Source organism: Castor canadensis, chromosome 1 (genome assembly GCF_047511655.1).
Source record: "Castor canadensis chromosome 1, mCasCan1.hap1v2, whole genome shotgun sequence".
NCBI classification, from domain to species: Eukaryota; Metazoa; Chordata; class Mammalia; order Rodentia; family Castoridae; genus Castor; species Castor canadensis.
In genome coordinates, this window is record NC_133386.1 from 95878274 (window position 1) to 95898391 (window position 20118).

General features: G+C 35.5%; 1 protein-coding gene and 1 long non-coding RNA gene across 7 annotated transcripts in view; one reads left to right on the forward strand and one right to left on the reverse strand.

Annotated features, from left to right (window-relative positions):
• The window catches only part of Adgrb3 (adhesion G protein-coupled receptor B3), a 721663-nt gene that overhangs the window by 138295 nt on the left and 563250 nt on the right, over positions 1 to 20118 (reverse strand). For all 6 annotated transcript variants that reach the window (XM_074080490.1, XM_074080476.1, XM_020162286.2 and 3 more), the window contains 2 exons: positions 3274 to 3400; positions 1571 to 1674 (listed from right to left, as the gene is read on the reverse strand). In XM_074080490.1, the coding sequence (XP_073936591.1) occupies positions 1571 to 1674; positions 3274 to 3400 (231 nt within the window). The remainder of the gene's footprint in view (positions 1 to 1570; positions 1675 to 3273; positions 3401 to 20118) is intronic.
• LOC141424969 (uncharacterized) overlaps positions 1 to 20118 on the forward strand; it is a 185569-nt gene that overhangs the window by 62161 nt on the left and 103290 nt on the right. The gene's annotated exons all lie outside the window — the stretch shown is intronic.

Sequence of the window (20118 nt, forward strand, 5' to 3'; positions counted from 1 at the left end):
TGAGGAATGGAACTTAGTTCTGAATCCTCTAGTGAGTATGAGTTATGATGTTGTCATGATTGCCTAGTATCCTTGCTTTAAATGCTGTTTCATTTTTTACAGAAGTGTCATTCAGGCAATTTTGAGAGAGAACGTTGACTTCTTCCCAGGCTTTGTCCACTCTGCCCTTACACCACAATGCCTCCGTGACTGAGCTCTGAACCAGTTTGGGGTCTACAATGTCATATCTCAACTAAGCATTTTTTTTCGTTTGCTGGAACTACCCATACGTTATCAGATTGTCCCTCTTTGTCAGTGTTTAGCTACAGACAACTTCTTCACAGGGATGTGGAATTTCTGGTATGAACCTGTGCTACTGGGCCAGAATGTGCACATGCTTTATTTTTGTATAATATATAAAAAATATGATGTTATAATTTAGATACAAATTGTATGTACAAATGATATTATAAAAATATATACAAATAATATATTTGACAATTTAAATATCATTGACAATTAATTTGTGTCTTCAAAAGAGTAAAATATTACAATGGAAAGCAACACTTTTTTAAAAAAAAAGTCAAGTCAAATGGCCTTCCTCGTTAAGTTAAAATCAATTTTTATTTTTCAACTGGTTTAAAAGATCTTAAGTAAAAGGATAAAAACTGGAAGACTTTTGAGATAAGAACTTACCAACTTTTTCAATTTTAATATTGTAAATATTCAGAAAAATAGGCAATTATCCATAGAGTCATATAATAATTGCATTTTAGACCATTTTAAATATTCAAATGGATATAAAATATTTAACATTTATAATTATAAAATCTTTGGAAAGCTTGGACCGATGGTTATATATTCATGGTCAATATGAGTACACATAATAAACTTCACAGGTCTAAGTCCTCATTAGTGGAATAAGATGCTAGAGAAATTGCCTAGAAAATTATTAACTTTTCATACACTCTAAAATAGATGCCATTTTAAATATTACAGAAAAAAATTTCAAACAGTTCCCCCCTTTTCTGCATTTTGATGACTTAACAATTTGTCAAAATCTGACTTACTGTAAACACTCAAGCAAGACACCTTTTCTAGACCATTGTGGTGTTATCTTAGTGCTTTAATATTAAGGAAAGCTTTCTCATTGGCTGGGACTTGCTGAAAACATGTGTTTGAAAGTTGAACTTGAAATCATATTTTATAAAAGAGAAATTAATTTGACTGTACCAAATAAATCCTAGGGGCTCAATAGCAATTTGAATAAATAGAAACCACACACAAACTGAACTTGAGGCATAAGAGTGAGATGCTCAGGGGTAAGCAACTTGTTGAAGGTTACCATCATTTGAACTGGGAAGAAAAGTATGTGTGTTTTATTTATTTTTTTCACCACAGACAAATACAGAGAGGAAAATAAGGTAAATATGGCTCATTTATTACAGTTTGACCATAGTGATTATAACTCTGTTGTAAAAATATTGCTTTCAGTAAATTAAGAAGACAAGAGACATAACAGTTATCACATTCCCTGGTTTAACGTAAACAGCTGAGCATTCCATTTCAAATCTATCAGTTGATTACATACCTCCATAATGCTGCATAGACAACTGCTAGGGTGATCAAAGCCAAGCAAGAAAGGCCACTGCCTACTATTAGGGTAACTGAAGGCGTGCCAGAGGATTCCATGATCTGTAAGTTAAACAAAACAAACAAAAAGAAAAGGAAGAAAATTTTTCTTAATGAATTAAGATAATTTCTAGACTCAGCAAAACTAAGCTATCATTCAAAATCGCCTAAATACTTGTAGTTACCAAACAACTGTCCATGGATCCACGAAGTTCACATATTTCCAAGCTATAAAATGACTAATTCTAGCTCCCCCTTCTCTCACACTGTGAAGTAAGAAAATTCTTGGAGTTTAAAATGTTTGGTTATGGCACATTGCTTACTTATAGCTTTCTAAAATAAAGACCTAAAACTACAACTTGGTTGATATTCATATATTGAATTTTCTTTAACTGAAATCTGAAGCAGCATTCATTTTCTGTTCAAATAAGTACAGTTTAGACATTTCACAATATGATTCTTGATAACATTTATCTTGATGCTCCCATTTACAACTCATTATGTTATCCAAATCTGGTACATAAATACTGAAAAATTTTCAAACTTTCTGACTTTTGACAACTTTGTTCCAAGTCAAGTATTCTCACATTAAATTGCACTTGTTTGGCCTCTAAAGATACAGAAGAAAATAAAATGTCAAATTTGAGATCTTCAAATATATTATTTATGTTTTTCTATGAACAAATATGTGGAGACAATTTTCATAATGCCAGTATCAGTTCCCAAAAAATATGACCTTGAAAAATAAGCCTTATATCTTTAAAAATATATATAAAGATCACAAGCATTCACTGATCTAAAAGGATTCTTTTCTTAGACACTAGCATGACATTAACTAATAAAATCTGTTTTCTTACAATTTTTATATTGAAAGTTTGAAAGATTACACTTTAAGTATGTTCTAAAACCTTACATATGCATATCAAATGATATTAGGTATTTTGTTATCAGAATAAGTAAGAAAAGTAATGCTTAATGTAGGCCAAATTTAGGCAGAAGTCGTATTTATCTGAATAATTTTTTTTGTATTTCAATTTTTGTAATATTTTTTCAAAATACATTTGATGGGAATCTTATTTTTCTTTTAGACAGTTCTACACAGATGCCTAAGAAACTATTTCTGCAAAACCTACATACTTTTAAGGAATGATTTTACAGCTCCAGACAGCCATGCTTCCACGAAAACTTCATTTGATTTAAAAATACATATATGTATCCAAGGACACCCTCAGAAACCTGTTCTGAAAATATCCAATGCAGATATGCACTGTGTTTAGGTATAGTGTCTGGGGTCTTCATTCTACTACTAACCGTATTCTCACAAATTCCCTAGATCAGCTTTCCAGTTTTAAAATAAAGGTTAAGTTGGCAATTATTTTTATTTGAAAGTTTGCAACATATTAGTAACATAATAGGAGTACATCTTCAAAACTATACTGCAGAAATTTCAAGTTAGAAGACATAAAATTGAGTAGAATTTAGTTACAGCACACCAACTAGAATTCATTTCACCAAGCTACTGTAGCTAAGGAGGAGATGAACCCAAATTTGCCACCCTGCAACCTTTTTCATTTCCCCATTTAAAATGCAGTTCCCTGGAGAAACATTCGCCACAATGTCCCTGCCTGTGCATTAAAGCCGTGTTTTCCCTTTGTTACTTACTATTTCTCTAGGTTGCTGAGCCAAAATGGCGAAGGTAGAGAGACGATCACATAAGCATTTCGTATGGGATGCATCGGTAAGCACAGTTTTACATCCCTGGGTGGACCACGTTCCCAAAGACTCGTTCCTGCAAAGGGGGTTGGGGGGGAGATCGGGATAAATACGCCTGACAGCCAAATCCGTAAAGAAGAGAATGCAGTTTAATTGAGAGAATCGTCTACTGTAATTCCCTGTTGTTGAACAGGATGTAATTTAGATGCATCTCCAGTAATGCAAAGCCAGAGTGGGGAAAAGCAAGCAGGCGGCGGTGCGGCGCGCAGGGAGCTGTCCAGCCCGGAGGTGCTGAAAGCAGGACGAGCTCTGTCCAGCCCTCCGCGAGGAACGGCGGCGGCGGCGCTGGCAGCCGCTTCCTGTACTCATCGGATCGTTTCAAACACTCGGGGTGTAAAGAGGCTTTTCATATTTTCATACCCGCTCCGATTCCCGGTCGTAGTTTGGACCGTGAATGCTGGCTTTTAAAATGCGGATTTCTCTGAAAAGCTAGCCTAAAAGGTTACATAGCTTGGGTTGGATGTGATAGGATCTTCTGCGCGGCTGGTTACGGATTTTTCCTCCCTTTAGAATTAGCTGCTGTGAAAATTTCACCCTGGAAACGGGAAGCAGCAGCAGCGGCATCAGCTGGTTCCGACTCTCATTGCCTGTGCCTAGTATCCAGGGGAGGGGTGGATATAAGCTTCCCACTCCACACTTCCCTCAGTCCACACTCCTCTGAACCCCTGACATTTCTTCCCTTCAACTGCCCTGGGCAGAAGCATTAAACTAAGCTAATCCAAGTCCACTAGAACATTTAGAGGAATAAACCCACCCAAAAGTTCAGTAGGATGCGGGAAGAGGGGATGGTTCAACGTTCCCTTTGGTGTAGCCATTCAAAATGCTAAAGCATATGGTTTATTTCCCACCCCAGCAGAACAATAAAAATGGTATCAACCTAGGGCTGCTTAGTGGGAATGGGAGTAATGGAGGAGAACCCTTCCACCACCAGCTGAACTACTCTATGGGGGGTGGGGAGAGAGAGAGAGAGAGAGAGAGAGAGAGAGAGAGAGAGAGAGAGAGCTATAGAGTTCAACCAATCAACTTTATTATCATTACACGTGTTCAGTGTAGAATGCACCAATTGTCACCTCCCCTCCCCCATACAGGAAACTCTCCAGCTAGCAAACCTGTAGGTATGAGTGTACTTAAATTTTAAGCCAACTTACTATCTGTGTTAAAAATGACTCTAAAACTCAACAAGAAAAACACACGGCTTTGTATTATGATACTTTTGATTTTGCCTTGTACATCTCTGAATGCCTAAAGCTATTGGGTTAAATATGCATGCAGTCTGTTTCAGAAAGATTCAATGAGAATCTCTGTGACAGTTGGACTTCCAACTTGAGCTACAGAATATAATTTACTCTATCCCTTTTTGGCATTTTGGTATTTATAAGCAATAGCTTTTTAACATTCATGATTTGATATCATTGAAGTTTGTAACTCCACATACTTTTAATTACAAGTTCTTTTAAGAAGGAATACACTGCATATGGGGAGAGTTAGATGAAAATTATACCTAACTTTACCCAAACACCTCTAAGTATTAGCCATTTCAAAATTCTGTAAGCCTCTTTTCTTTCTCATGATATAATATACTCATGCCAAATTTTCAAAAAAAAATTAAAATCAGTTATGCCTTCAACTGCAGCAGTATTACATTGCAGTTCTACCTAGCCATAGCAAAACATCAATTTATTTCATTAGCTGTCTGCCTCTTATCTTCTCGTGACAAACAATTAAGGCCAAATGAAAAAATTTATCTCAGCTAATCAAAGTTTAAAGAAGGAAGACACACTTAAGAGAATCTGACATGTTTTAAAACACAACATCTGCATTATTCATCCTGGATGGCAGTTTTACTTGAATGCAGTTATCTGTAGTTTCAAGATGGAGTCCATCTTTCACATTGTGTAGTTATGCCCAATAAACCAATTCAATATCTTAACAAGGAAAAATTTTTTACTGTAAATAAAACCTCCTAGGAAACAAAGCTACATATTTATTATATACATGTAATGAGAGTTCATTACTCAAGATGGTATTAGTATCATGAAACTTTGGCTGTCAGACATAAAGCCTGTATTCAATATAGTGTTGTTAGACTGTGAAGATCATGTAAATTTAGCATGGTATCTTTAGAAAAATGGGACAATTTGCTTTACACCGTACAACTATTCCATTGCTAACCTGACCTTGCCCCAGGCAAAATTGGGAAGTAATTCTGGTCTCTTCTAATATGAAATGTTTCCAATCTCATGGGGACCCTTTTCATGTTCCTTCTTGAGGCTACATCACCTTTGACCTTACCTTTCTGCAAAATTATTATCCCTTTAATGACTTTATCTAATTAAACTGACGTATAATAATACAGGAGACACTGAGTATAGATTGACATGCTTTTCTTAGTTTAAAATAAGATATATAACACACAATAATGTACCTGATAGGACACAAGAATTTGAAACAAAGTGAAAAGGTGAGAAGATCTTGAAAGATGAGTGATATAACCACCAAGCTCTGCATTTAGTTACTCCTAAGAGTTGAGTAATAAGTATGATGTCAAAATGTATATTGTTTCATAAAACTCTCTTAATACTTCAATGACATAAAACTCTTATAAATTAGGTTTCTATCACCTGCACAAATATAACTGTTATTACAAACCTTGTAGTATGTGTTGCCTGTATTTTCAAACTTTTCACAGCTTATTCCTACTGTACAACATTCTTTGAAAGCACGGTACACGTGTCTGATTGATTTCAAGGAGATCTTGTATAGCAAACTGATGAGGGGGTGGAGCTAATGTGAAGCAAAACAGCTTCCCTGTTCTTCAAAAGGAAGGTTTAAACATATAGACTATTTTAGCAGTCACATTATTCTTCCCAATGTCATAGTTTTGAATGCTGTACTAAATGGTGTGTCTGTGAATTATTCTTATTTATTAAGAATAGGTTGCTATCAACAAGGAAAACAGATATAATAAAATATGTGTGAAAATTAAAGATATGATCAGAATAATAGATTGACAATGTCAGAAGCAGGCAGAATGATGATACAGGTATATATATATATATATATAAAACTGAAAAGCATATATTTTCTTTTCATGATGTCTTTCTGTGCATTACACAATTTTTTTCGAATAGTTTTCTAGCATAGCTATGACGGCAGAAATTCTATACAAGCAGTACATTCTTTGTTGATTACACCTACATTCGCCAATGTCAGCTATTAGCTGTCACCTGCACATCTCCTTCTTCCTATTCTTAGGTTGGCTAAAGAAGGAAACAGGCTTTCTGTCCCAAGTACTCAAAAGTGTGCATGACAAACACAGTATTCTGTGGCAATACAGAACATAAGACCGGTTACATTCAGCTTAATATTTATTTAAGGGCTTGCCCTGATTTTGTAGGAATCTACATGGATTCTTTTTGGATCTGAGTACTGGTTGACTTTTTTTTCCATTTCATGTAGTCTTAAATAATATATATTTTTCTGTGTTATCTAATTTAAAATTAAATGAAAAAGCTAAACTGAAGGAAAATTTTTGCTTACTCTAATAAAAAGCCATTTAGTAAGAAAACTGATATTAAGATTTCAAGAAATCATACTTCCTGTCTTTTGGAAAACCAATACAAACAGATATTCCACTTCATTCTTTATAAAACTGTCCACTGTTCTTCATAGTCAATCAGTATGTAACTTATTTAGTAAGACTAAGTTATAAACTTTACGAAGTGTATTAACTCTTAGTATATTGAGTCCATTTATTCAAAAATCAAAATAACTACAACAGCAATTAAAAAAAATTATATGTAGTTTCTGTTTACATTTCCTCACATCATATGCATTTTAAAAGAAAAAAATTACTTTCCAATCATAACAATAGTTAATATCTAGTTTTTAATTAATTAATTATTTTGGTACTGGGGTTTGAACTCAGGGCCTCATGCTTGCTAGGTAATAGTTAATTTCTAGAAACTAAGTGAATCTATGTTATTTTTAAGGTATATATTATACCCAAATAATGATGTATATTTGGTTCTTAGTGTAAATTACTTTTGTAATACAGGTATTTGGGAGGTACAGATGAGAAAATGTTCCCAACTTGAGCAGAAACATTCTAAGTGCAATCTCTATTTTTTAGAACTTTGCAAATATTAAGAATATTGTTATCTGTGGCAACTGCTACTATGTCAAAATACAATAAATCATAAAATTAGAAAGTTTTGCTAGAAGTAACCTCAGTGATCATCTAGACATTGGTTTTGAACTCTTGCTATACATTAAAATTACCTGGAGAGCTTTCAAAATTAAGCCCTGGGGCGGAGTCTTGAGCACAATTCCTTTTTCCTTTTAATGCCCTCCAGATGGTTCTAGTGTACAGCCAGAGTTCAGAGTCACTGATCTGTCTCAACCACTTAGTTTTAGAGATAAGGGAAATGAAGGGCAGTAAATTTAGGAAACTTGTTTTAAATCAGATTGAGAAGCAAAGCTGGGTTTCTCATTTCTACATTAGGGTTTTTTTTTTTTTAATGCTGTTTTCATTGTAATGTGTTTTAAAACAGAATGTAATGAACTTGCCCTATGAAGTTATAAAAAGATCAGATCTAAATATCTGATGTAGTACAAGTGTATTTTTTACTCTAAAAATCAGTAATACCAACCTAAAACATATACATGTCATTTATTAGGATAAGATGCAAATGCAAGTACTTTCCCACCACTAGGAAGAATGTTAATTATTCACTATGTTGTGCCTGAAATTAATATTGGCCCCTTCATGCCTTAATACCAGATTTATAATTGTTTTATCTAGAAATGATCCAGTTCCAGGAATACTCTGCACTTAGGTCCTCGCTTAGGTCCTCCTCACACTCCTCTGTGATTATTCATATTTCCATTCAACACTAGAGCATTCATTCATAACTTCATCTCACTTTCCTCATTTATAAAATTAACACTCTCAACACCACATGAGAGCCTTAGTTCTGTATCTTGCTGTTGAGACCTGGATCTTGTTGGCTTTGAATTCCTGACATACTGTTCTTCACTTAGTAGGGACTTAGTGTCCAATTAACTTTGATTTTTTCACATTTCATGGGAAGACTCTTAATTCAGGCAGAGTGTCTTAGCTCTAATTCATTTGCTGTCCCTCAGCATGAGGCAGACATATAATCTGAAGAGTATCAGTGGATCTTAATAAGTACATCAGTTTGCTTTTGGTCTTCAAACATCATTTAATGATGAACTCTGAAAGATTCGATAACCTTTTGGTAATTATGTTCAATTCAGCAGTGAGACCTGAGTCAATACATATTTGCTGACTGTTTTTCAAATGCCAAATGAGGTAGAAGAGACATAAAAAAATATATAATTTGTTTTTTAGAAAACTGGTTGTAATGACCATAAACAATCTAAGAGTATGTTTTGTCTTAATTCTACAAATTAATCCAGAAAATGATGTTCGTTCTACCCTTCCATTTCAAGCCACCATCACTTCTTGCCTGGATTAATCTCCTCACTGGGATTTTGTTTCCGTTCTTGCTACCTACTCTCAAGTCCACCAGAGAGATACCATTGACAAACATGACAAATCATATCACTCTATTAAAAAATTTTGTCACTGCTTCTTCTGCTCTAACTCAGAACAAAAGACAAAACCCTTCTACATGTAGCTATACTGGATGGTCATTTGTTCCCTCTCTACAGTTATCTCTTACACACTTGCTGTTTCCCATCATTTTCAACCTCAGTGAGCTCCATGTTGGCCTACTCTGGCACTTTTTTTGTTGTATATTCCCTTGGCCCAGATTGTACTCTTTAAAGAAATTCATATTGCTTGTCCCCACACACCAGGAAAGTCTCTGCTTTTATCTCTCTTTAAAAATGGGTACCAGTTCTGTATAACCCTTTTCATCAGAAAATAGAGCCTATTTCCTCTTCTTTTACATATGGGTGTGCCTGTGACTTGAAGAGAACAATGCAGTGGGAGCAATGTGTGAATCTCAAGCCAAGGACCCAAGGGTCTTATAGCTTCCATATTCATCACCTTCAAATGCTATTTTTGTGTGAGATAGACCAGGCTAACCTCATTGAGGATGAGGGACTGGCACCAACCATCAGACATGTGAGTGAAACCATATTAGATCATCTAGCCCCAGGATGAACTGCCAGATGGCAGCCTCATGAATGACACCAGATGAGCAGAGCACAGCCTAATAGCTGGAACACAGAATTGTGAGGAAATAAAAATGGTTGTTTTTTTTTTAAACCATCGATATTGAGGGGGTTTGTTTCATAATGCTTGAAAAACTATCCAAGCACTTCCCATTTCTCTTTGTCTTACTCTGGGCTGATATTGCTGTCAGCACTTACTAGATCTGATGTATTATATGGATATATCTTATTTTATTGTGTTTCACAGATACTGCATTTTTACAAATTGAACCCTGTACCTAGCAATTTTATTGGCATAATTTTTCCAACAGCTTAAGCTAATCATTAGAATTTTTAGAAATAAAGTAGTTTTAAATTAAGATGTACATTATCTCTTTGGAGATAATGCTATCACACACTTAACAGACTATAGAACAATGTAAACACAATTTTATATACACTGGGAAATTCAAACCATTGGAAAACTCACTTATAGCAATATTTGCTTTGCTACAATGGTTTGGAACCAAATTCACAGTATCTCCAAGGTATGCTTGTGTATGTACTTGTTGAATCCATTTCTGACAGTCTTTGCTTTCTACAATGTTAAGAGTCCTAAGGACAATGATATTGTCATGTTCATTGCAATATTTCCTGATTGTAAAACATACTTGATATGCTGTTTAATAAACATTTGTTGTGTGAATACCTGATACATTATTTCATCTGATACAGTTGGATTTTCCTACATCATTCATTCATTCAACAAATATTTATTCACCATCTACCATGATGCAGGCACTGTGCTAGGTTATTTTATGGACATGTTAGATTTCCACTTTGCCTTTTGGAGTTTGAGAGCTCCAATGGAAATTGTCTCGCAGGTATAATGTCACTGCTTTTTTTTGGTCATAAAATACACATTAAAAACAAGAATATGTCACTCTTGAGGTTACTGAACAGCACTTACAAGAGTGGGTGGCACCAGTTTTATTGCCAGTAACATCTTTTCTGTTGTTGCTTTAAATTAGAAATAAGGAGAGTAAAAAGGAGTATGAGAAGGAACAACATTAAGGAAGACATTCTACTGGGTTATAAATATGTATAAGTATCTTCCCTATGATTTATTAATAATTAAAGGTTAAAATATGCTAGCTGCCATCATTAATTACTCAATAGGCAAATGATAATAATCAGACTAATGAAATAACAGCTAACATTTATTGAGTATTTACTTAGTATTAGGTGCTGTAGTGGATACATTAGCACATATTTTTTAAATCCCTAAACTAAGTCAGGCATGGTGGCACATATCTATAATCCCAGATACTCAGGAGGCTAAGGCAGGAGGATTACTTGAGGCCATGAGTTTGAGATCAGCCCAGACAACATGGTGAGACACCCATCTCAAAAAAATTTTTTTGAAGCACTAAATTAAATCCAAGATAGATATTATTGTTACTTTTCCTATAGGAAAACAGATAAATGGAGCTCTTGCCTCCATCCAGGATCATGAGGACATTAGACTGAAAAGAGCTTAGGGTTGAAACTTGCCTACCTCGGTCTATGTCATATGTCCATATAAACCCTGGACTGTCTATCTTTGGTGCTATCATTTTGTGCTGAAAAGAAAGGAGTGGAGCCAAGAGATTGTGACTTTCCTAAGGACACCCAGCTGATAAAGTGCTGTGCCAGGAATTGAGGCCAAGGCTGTATTGTCTAAAGCAGATTCCCCCTTCTCTATTCTGTCATTATGGGGTCAACACAGTGAGAGGGCACAGCCAAAGTTAGGAACATACAGGGAGAACATTCCAAAAGGGAAAAACATATTGAGAATAATAATCTTGCAGAAAGTTTATGGGGAGGATTTCATGCACAAGTGACTGGTCAATGGTCAAGCAGATAATAGAGTAAAAAGATGTAGCTTGAGAATCATCATTGTGGGTATGGCAGAGGCACTGAGCCTTTGAGAGGAAATTTTGGAAGAGGGGTGAGATATAAATTAGATTGCTAGAAGTTAAAAAAAAGTAACCTTGTTAAATCAAAGAGTCCAACAACAAAAGAAAAAAAGACTGTGCAAGTTAGGTAGCATAGAAAATCAAATTTTTGTCAACTATTCTTTTACTTTGATGTGGGAATCGATTTCCTAAAACCTTAAGGACTAGCTAAACAGTCACTGAGAGATCATGTAGCAGTGATGAGAGAGAGTTCCACAATTTGATTCAGAGTAATGATGATGTTAATATTTAAAAAGAGAAATAAAATCTTCCATTGAAACTATAAGGAGAAAAGCATTACTGCTTTCAATAAGATGGAAGAAATCCAAGAATAAAGTTTCGTATCACTAAAAACCTTTTTTTCTTGGAAAATTTCAAAGCATTGTTTTGACCATTAAAAAAAGAAAAAGTAGAATTTGGTCTGGGAAGAAAACATAAGGGGGGCAATTTAAAGTGTATGGAAATAGAATTTTGATGGAAATGAAGATGACTGCTACTGTATACTTCAGTTAACTGATGAATTATGTATGATGTGTCTAATAAAACAATAAAATACCTTTTAGTTCCATATATAACTAGATTAAGAAAGATTTTCAAAGTTGTTCTTGGTTGTATGCAGGGCCAGGTCCTAAATTATTATTATTTTCTATCACTTATTTTCAAAAGACTTGAAAATATCTTGGATGTTGGATATTAGCTAATCCCTAAATCACAAGATAATTCTTTCTATTTGGACTCTTTTTTTCCCTCCAAAAAGATCTGTTTATCTGGGCTAGAAACCAAATTTTAGTCTAATATAATTTGTAACAGCTGAGAGGCACAACCCTGAAAAAGCAGGATTATTGAAATAAAATAGAACAAATCTAAGCATATGTTAATTTCCATGTTACTTTTCAATTATCTAGACACAAAGCTGGTCATGACATGAGTAGACCATTGCAAAATTTAGAAAAAGCACATCCAAGGTCTCATTGATTTAATATCAACTTGCTCATTTCCTGATTCCAAAGCCTTTTGCTCTATATAGCTTTTGAAAAGGATTAATCCCAAATATATGCAGATAGGGAAATACACACTGGAAGGCTGGAAATATATTTGAAAAAATAATTGTAGTTATCTCAGAGTAATGAGTTATGGGTATGATTTTTTGCTCCTTTAAAGTTTTCATGTTTTTCTAGTTATCTCAAGTAACTACCTTTATAGTCAGAAAAAAGTTCTATAAAAATAATATCAAACTAATGTATGATTTTCAGAATATTTATTCTTTTATAATCTATATCTACAGGAAATTAATATTTCTTCCTAGGTGCTTTCATAATTTGAATCAAAAATTTCCCTCACCAGAAAACTAATATATCTGTATACATAATGTAAACATTATCTGTACATATGTATATATGCTGTATATGTTTTTAAAGATGATTAGGAATAGAAGAGTTATGGTTTTAAAAGGATTCATTAAGTCTTTCATTCTTGGCTATCAAGTCATTTTGCAGTCTGTGAGTTTTTTTTTTCTCACACTACAGTAGCACCATGTTGCACTGAATTAAATTATCAGAGATTTGATTCACAGATTGATGTTCATTTTTATTACTATTTACTGAGGAGGGGTAGTAATCTTTTCTAAAGTTACATAAAGAATTTCTCCTGGTTTATGGCAATAAGGCAGATTTTTGACATTGATATTTAACCACTGACTTATAATAGATACCTATAAGATATAACCATTATTTTGAAGATCTAGCAAAAAGACAACTTATGTACAATCCTAAAAGGTTGACACTCCTGAAAATTTATGCCATGTATCTTGGAAAAGGATTATGAAAGTTGTGAATTGTCCCATTATTCCTAATATCTCTAACTCAAATCGCAACACAGTAGTTCTGATGGGGTCAGGAAAGGTCCTTCTTTCTTTACTTCCTTCCTTCCTTCCTTCCTTTCTTCCTTTCTCTTTCTTTCTTCTCTTTCCTCTCTCTCCCTCCTTCCCTCCCTCTCTCCCTCCCTCCCTCCATCCATCCCTTCTTTCCTTCCTTCCTTCCTTCTTTTTTTTCTTTCTTTCCAATACAGGAGTTTGAGCTCAGGGCCTCACACTTACTAGGCACTCTACTACTTGAACTGTACCCCCAGCCCTGTGATTTTGCTATCAGAATTAGTTTTAAGAAATAGAATTTTAAATCTTGAGTTAATCAGACTTCAAAAATATGATTCATCATTGCCTGCATAAGAAATACAAAATAATGAAGGTTAATTGGACATTTACTTAATTTAAATGACTATTTGAATGAAATGATATTCTTAGAATTCTGAAGAAGGGAATTCCGAGAATTAGAGGAATGTTTCTATGTGCATCCAGTGTATTATGTGCAATTTGGGAAGTGCACATACATGGAAATGGAGATGAGTGGAGCAGCTGAACAAAATGTCAATACGTACAAACACATACAAATAAAATAAAGTGGTCTCCATATGAAAAGCTGGATTCAGTTATAATATAAACTGAGAAACAAATTCATCACTTCAAACCAAGTGCTTCATAATCACATATTTTTAATTAATTTGTCAATTTTGTATCAGTCCCAATATGACTCATTTGCAACTACTGAATTCTTTAAAAACTAATCAATATCTCAGCATTGCAGTGTTCAAAGTAAAAAAGCTAACTCAATAAAAGCCAGGCAGCAAATGTTTTATACACGTTCCATGACAGACATAAGTTCAACCACCAAATCAAAATTTATAATAATTGTTTCAGTGAATATTAAAAATAAGACCTTTCTTTTTTTTTCCTTCTAACTGAAATTATACTTTCTATTTGCTTGTGATAACTTTCAAAAGAGCTTGTCAATTTTCAACACTTTTACATTGTCTGTAGAATCTATGGGAGAACCATTTTTTTGTCCTTTAAAATTGTTTTTAAATTACTGGTATGATGACAAGAAACCTGGCTTCTGTTTCTGCTTTCATCTGCACCTCCAGGGCGCTGTCACTTGGAAGATATCCTGGGTCCCACCTGGGATTCAGTGTCCTCACTTACACAATTAGACACTAGCATTTTCCACCTGTCTTGCAGTGATAATTGTGTTCACAAAACTCAATATAATGGATATCCTTATCAATTATCGGCTCTATGGGTCAAGCATTATTAATAAGAATGAAAATGCTTCTGCTGACAAGAGTTTACAGAGAAAGCATTGTTCTAACATGACCCTCCTCCCCCCACAACCTGGCCAGCCAGTCATTTGCTAAACTGTAAAGTTTTCGCTAAATGGCAACTTGACTAGAGAGTGACAATGGGAAAGCAATAGAAGCCCATGTCTAATTCCTCAATGATAGCACATGTTGGAAAGATGAGAAAGAGGCAGCATGTCCTTAAATGAATTATGTAGCATGGCTTTTTAAAGTTCAGTGCAAGTTGGTTTATAAGATCTGATACAAAAACTGAAAGAGCAGTATTCTTGAATGAATTTGTGGGTAATGAAATTAAGGACTTTTAGATGTCAATTTAGATATCCTAATATACTGTCTTTAGTAACTTAAAGAATATGAAATTTTGTTTTAACTTAGAAATTTGAAAATTTGTATTAAATGTCTTAGGGCAGCACCATTCTAGGTATTGAGATTTCAAAGAAAAAATATAAACCTCATCTTTGCACTTGAGTGCAGACAAATCTATACTTTTTTGACACACAACATCTACTAAGAAAACTCCAGATGATGCAGGACTGTGGCTAGTGCTAATGCTGATAATGGGGGAAAAGTACATAAGTCGATTTCTTAAAAAGCTTAAAGAAACATCTATTGCCATATTAAAAAAATTAAAATAAACTGTTTTCCCTCTGTAAAATAAACAAGTAAACAAACAAACAAGTAACTGTGCACTCTATCTTCCTGTCATGCCCTTGATCCTCTGATACTATTGCTTCCTAAAGCGTTAATAAGGCACGTGGTGGAAGGAAGCACTGAACCTTCAATGGTGTAATTAACATTTTAATGAGCAGTCAAGTTTGAGTCCTGTTTTGGCTCTTCCCTGGTCTCCAGAGTGACTCTCAATCTGTTGAGCTCACAAAATGAGAGGATTCCTTCATAAGATTTTAAACAACAGGAGATTACACAGGCCCAAGTTTCAGCTTCCCACTGCTACTTCTTTTGATAACACAGTTCACTTAGGCTTGAATGTGCCACGTGAAAGTCAACTACTAGTTTTCAGCTATGCTTTTCATTTTAGTAGCCATAAAAAATATACCTCTAACCCTCAATGTACAGGAGTAGCTAATTTTCATTAAGTGACCAAGTAAGTACTTGATGCTTTCATTTGCAAGGTGCAGTGTGCTAACTGCTCTTTGGGGACAAAATAATTGGCAGAGGAGGCCTTGGTTAATGCTTGTAATTTAATTATTCTCAAATCAAACTTTGCCTAATACCTCAAAGGCACTAAACTTCGTTGGAGACAAATTTGAAGGTCATTAAAAAGCTATTTGTTTTGAAGTTTCAGAAAGTAAAGTACCTAAAAAAAAGTTCTAATGGATAGAAAAACACTTTTATTCCCAGATAAAAAAATCTTTCAAAAACCTGATAAACCAATCTTCTTATTTTCATTACTAGGTAAAAAAACTGTCATGAGAAAAATTCCTATGGGAAAGTTTTAAACATCTTAAAATTAAGGCTTGTAATGAAAAAGTCTTCTCTGTTATAATTAATATAGCATTATTAATATAAAACCTGGGCTTCTCTCATCTCTTATCTCATTTCTGACTACTGCAAAGCCATTACTGTAATGTACATTACATATACAGCACAAGATATGGTATATTGTTAGGTAAAGAATGCAGAATCTTAGCAATTTTGACACATTTCTTGGTGACAAGAAAGTATAGCTCAAATTTTCCCTAAAGAAGACGTGACCATTAATAAATCCACACAGATACTAAAGTAGCTCCACTACTATTTTCAATATGACTTATTGATTCAGTCATAATACGAAGGACAACATGTACATTTATCTATGAGTTACATAAAGTTTTGCAAAGCTGCAAACTCCAGTTATGTTCGTTCTGTCCTTCAATTCTGTTTTTCTCTTAACTGTGGTCAAAGATACTTTCTAAAGTTAATGTTTTCAATTTTCTGTCACACTGGGCCAGGCATGGTGGTTCACATCCACAATCCCAGCTACTTGGGAGGCAGAGACGGGAAAGATTGGAGTTGGAGGACAGCCTGGGAAAAAGTTATGGAGACTTCATCTCAATAAATAAGCCTGACAGAACAATAATGTCGCCATTTTGTGACTTGGCAGCCATTTTATCCTCAGGCCTCAATTCTTGAGAAATGGAGCCTCCCCCAGGCAGCTCTACCCCTACTGGAGACTCCCTTGCATGCGCTAACTTCCTTAACCTCCCTCTTCTATAAAAGCCATGCCTGGCCCAGAGTTAGTGCTGCGCCATCTTTCCCTGGCCAGCCTGGCAGTTTGAGTCTGCCATTAAACTTTGCTCTTGGACGTGAGAGTTTTCTTGTGAGCTTTCTTTGTGAGCGGTGTTTTTCCTAACAAAGCCGTGTGGGGTAGTGCTCATCTGTGATCCCAGTTAAGTGAGAGGCCATAGGTAGGAAGATCAGGATTTAAGACCAAGGTTGGCCCTGGGCAAAAACATAAGATCTTATCTGAAAAATAACTAAAGCAAAAAGGGCTGGAGGCTGGCTCAAGTGATAGAGCCTAGCAAGCACAAGGCTCTGAATTTAAAACAAAACAAGACAAGAAACAGTACTACCAAAAAAAAAAAAAAGAAAATTAAAAAAAAAATTTAGTTGATTGATTTTATGAAGAATAGTTGTCACATGGTGTCTGTCACTAATGTAAACTCTATGTGAGGAGGACTCCAAGTTCTCCAAAAAGAATCAGACAACATAATTTCTGCAATATAAACAACCTATTTTTGTAGTTCACTTACATTCATAGAAAACTCTGTGAAATTGGAAATTTTCCTATTGAGGATACATTTGGGAAGACTGATAATGAGGATTGTTCTCTCTAGTTCAGTGTGCTTTGGGTACTGAGAATCAAACTCATGGCTTCGTATTAAGCACTCTACTCTTGAGCCATGCCTTCAGTCCTTTTGTTTCTTTTCTGTTTTTGTGATAGGGACTCACTAACTTTGCTCAGCCTGGCCTCAAACTGGTGATCCTCCTGCTTCTGCCTCCTGAATAGCTAGCATTATAGGCACACAATCCCTGGCTTAGTATGATTTCTTAAAGGCTGTGAGTGCAGATGTTCTTAAAGTAATTTATTTATTCATACCCCTAAGAATTAGGGCTTCTTTTGTATCTCACATAACAAGGTAAAAAAGACTGACATTCATAGTTACTCAGCTTCTCTTCTCCCTTTTTCCAGAGAGACAAAGTACAGACTAAGATGATTTCTGTTTATAAGTCTCAACCAGGACATAATCTGCCAGGGAGTATAGTTTATATAAAATTCTGATCTGAATGGAACCTTACAGATGGGAAAAAGTTTACTAATGGAGTTTAAGATTGGACTGCTATTTAAAATATGAGTAGCTCCTTTTGGTAGCAGAATTAGTCTTGACATTAATGGGTTCTACATGCTCAAGTATATGTATTTATGGACCCTTTAGCTGAAAGGTCTCAAATTAATATAACAATGACTGCTTCTTTTTGCAGATTGTAACATTTGAAAGGTTTGTAAGATTTGAAAGGTCTTGATCTTTTTTTTTTCTTTTCTTTGAGATAGAGGTAAGGTTTTTAGATGTTCACTCAATAATGTTAATGTTATATGAAAAAAGAAATACTCATTCAAGGCTTTCTCTTGGATTTAGAGGGCCTTATTTTCCTATTTATGTGTGAGCTATTCGACCCAAATTCCACATAGTCTATATCATACCCATTTCATTCTTTAAAAACTAAACACCTATCAAAAGAGGAGGAGGAGAAAAAAGGTGATAGCCACATTATCACATTATTCTTTTGTCTGTTTGGTTTTAGCTATAGTGTTCTTATTTCTCCCTAGTTCAAGTTTTACTCTCAGATACACTTTAGGAAAGACTCATGGACAGAGTGCTATTCCAACTGAGCTCTGTGGAGAGAGATTAAAATCAGGGCTTTTAATCATCAAAGGGCTCAAAGGAATGAACATGCTAACACCAAATCTTTCATCTCACACTGCGTCTTTCAGGCAAATCGAATCCATGGAACACTGGGCAGTGCTCTGCTTCCTCATCTTGCAGCTAGGTTAGAACAAAATGTTGCCTTCCTGCAGCATCATGTGGGCTTCCTCACTGGCCATGTTACCAAATTATAGATAATTTATGATTGCAACACTCAGGAATAAAGGACAGGAAAGCAGATGCTCAGGACTTCTGCTGGTTTTATTCCGAGTGTTGCCTATCTGTCCCTAAAATTCTCCCTACCCCACCACCCACTCCATGAAGTTCTAATTATAGTCATTGTGCAGATGTATCTTAGAGACCTGGGGTAAAATAGGCCAGTGGTGTCTCAGACTTTGTCATCAGGACAAGTTCTGATAGGAGCCCCTTTGCCTTTTGATGGCTGCTGCCAGGACTCCAGCTCTGCCTCCAGAGAGGACAGGACTGCTAACAAGGACCACACTGCCAACTTCTCTGGAGTCATCTTTAATGAGGCCACCTCCTGGATTAGGCATCTGCTTCACCAACTCATGACCCAGAGAAGTCCAGGGTCCCCTCTTCTCACAGCCATTCAGCTGGACTGATCCAGGGTTGCTGAAAGAAATCATGGTGAATTACATATCTCTTTTATTCCAGGAGTAAGAATCATGCCCCTAATGTGTGTTTTCCCTTCTTTCTCAATAAGCCCCTTCATGGTTTTTGGACAAGAGAGGCTGCAGGAGGAAGTAAATTCAGGAGTGGGAATTGAGTGGGCAGCTCTGTGTCCTCTTCATCTCTGAACCTGCAAGCATGCAGCTCCTCTGGCTACCCCATATACACGGAAGACCACCATTTCAAATGAACATAAATGTCCTTGTCCACTGTATGGCCAACAGTTAGGTTCTTTATAGTTATTCTGTCCAAACAGATTCTTTCTATCTTGGTTTCCACTGGACTTTTATAGGTTTCTCTAAGCTACTTTTATATTGCTGCAGAACTGAACCTATGGGGGCTTCATTTTATGAGTTCTTTGCTCTGGGGACACCATAACCTAAAGTTCTTTCTGATAGAGCAATAATGTCACCATTTTGTGAATCAGTGGCCATTTTATCCTCAGGCCTCACTTCTTGAGAAATGGAGCCTCCCCCAGGCAACCTCAACCCCAAAGGCAGCTCTACCCCTAACGGAAACTCTCCTGCATGTGCTAACTTCCTCAAGCTCCCTCTTTTATAAAAGCTCTGCCTAGCCCATAGTCAGGGCTTCGCCATCTTTCCCTGGCCAGCCTCAAATCTGTCATTAAACCTTGCTATTGGACATGAGACTTTTCTAGTGAGCTTTCTTTGCCACCAGAGTTTTTCCTAACACTTTCTCTCCTTGGGTTTCCACAGTGGTCTAGTTTTACCTATAGGTTTTGCACTGAGATCCAGCTCAGACTTGTTTACTTTGCACTCTGCTTTGTCTGG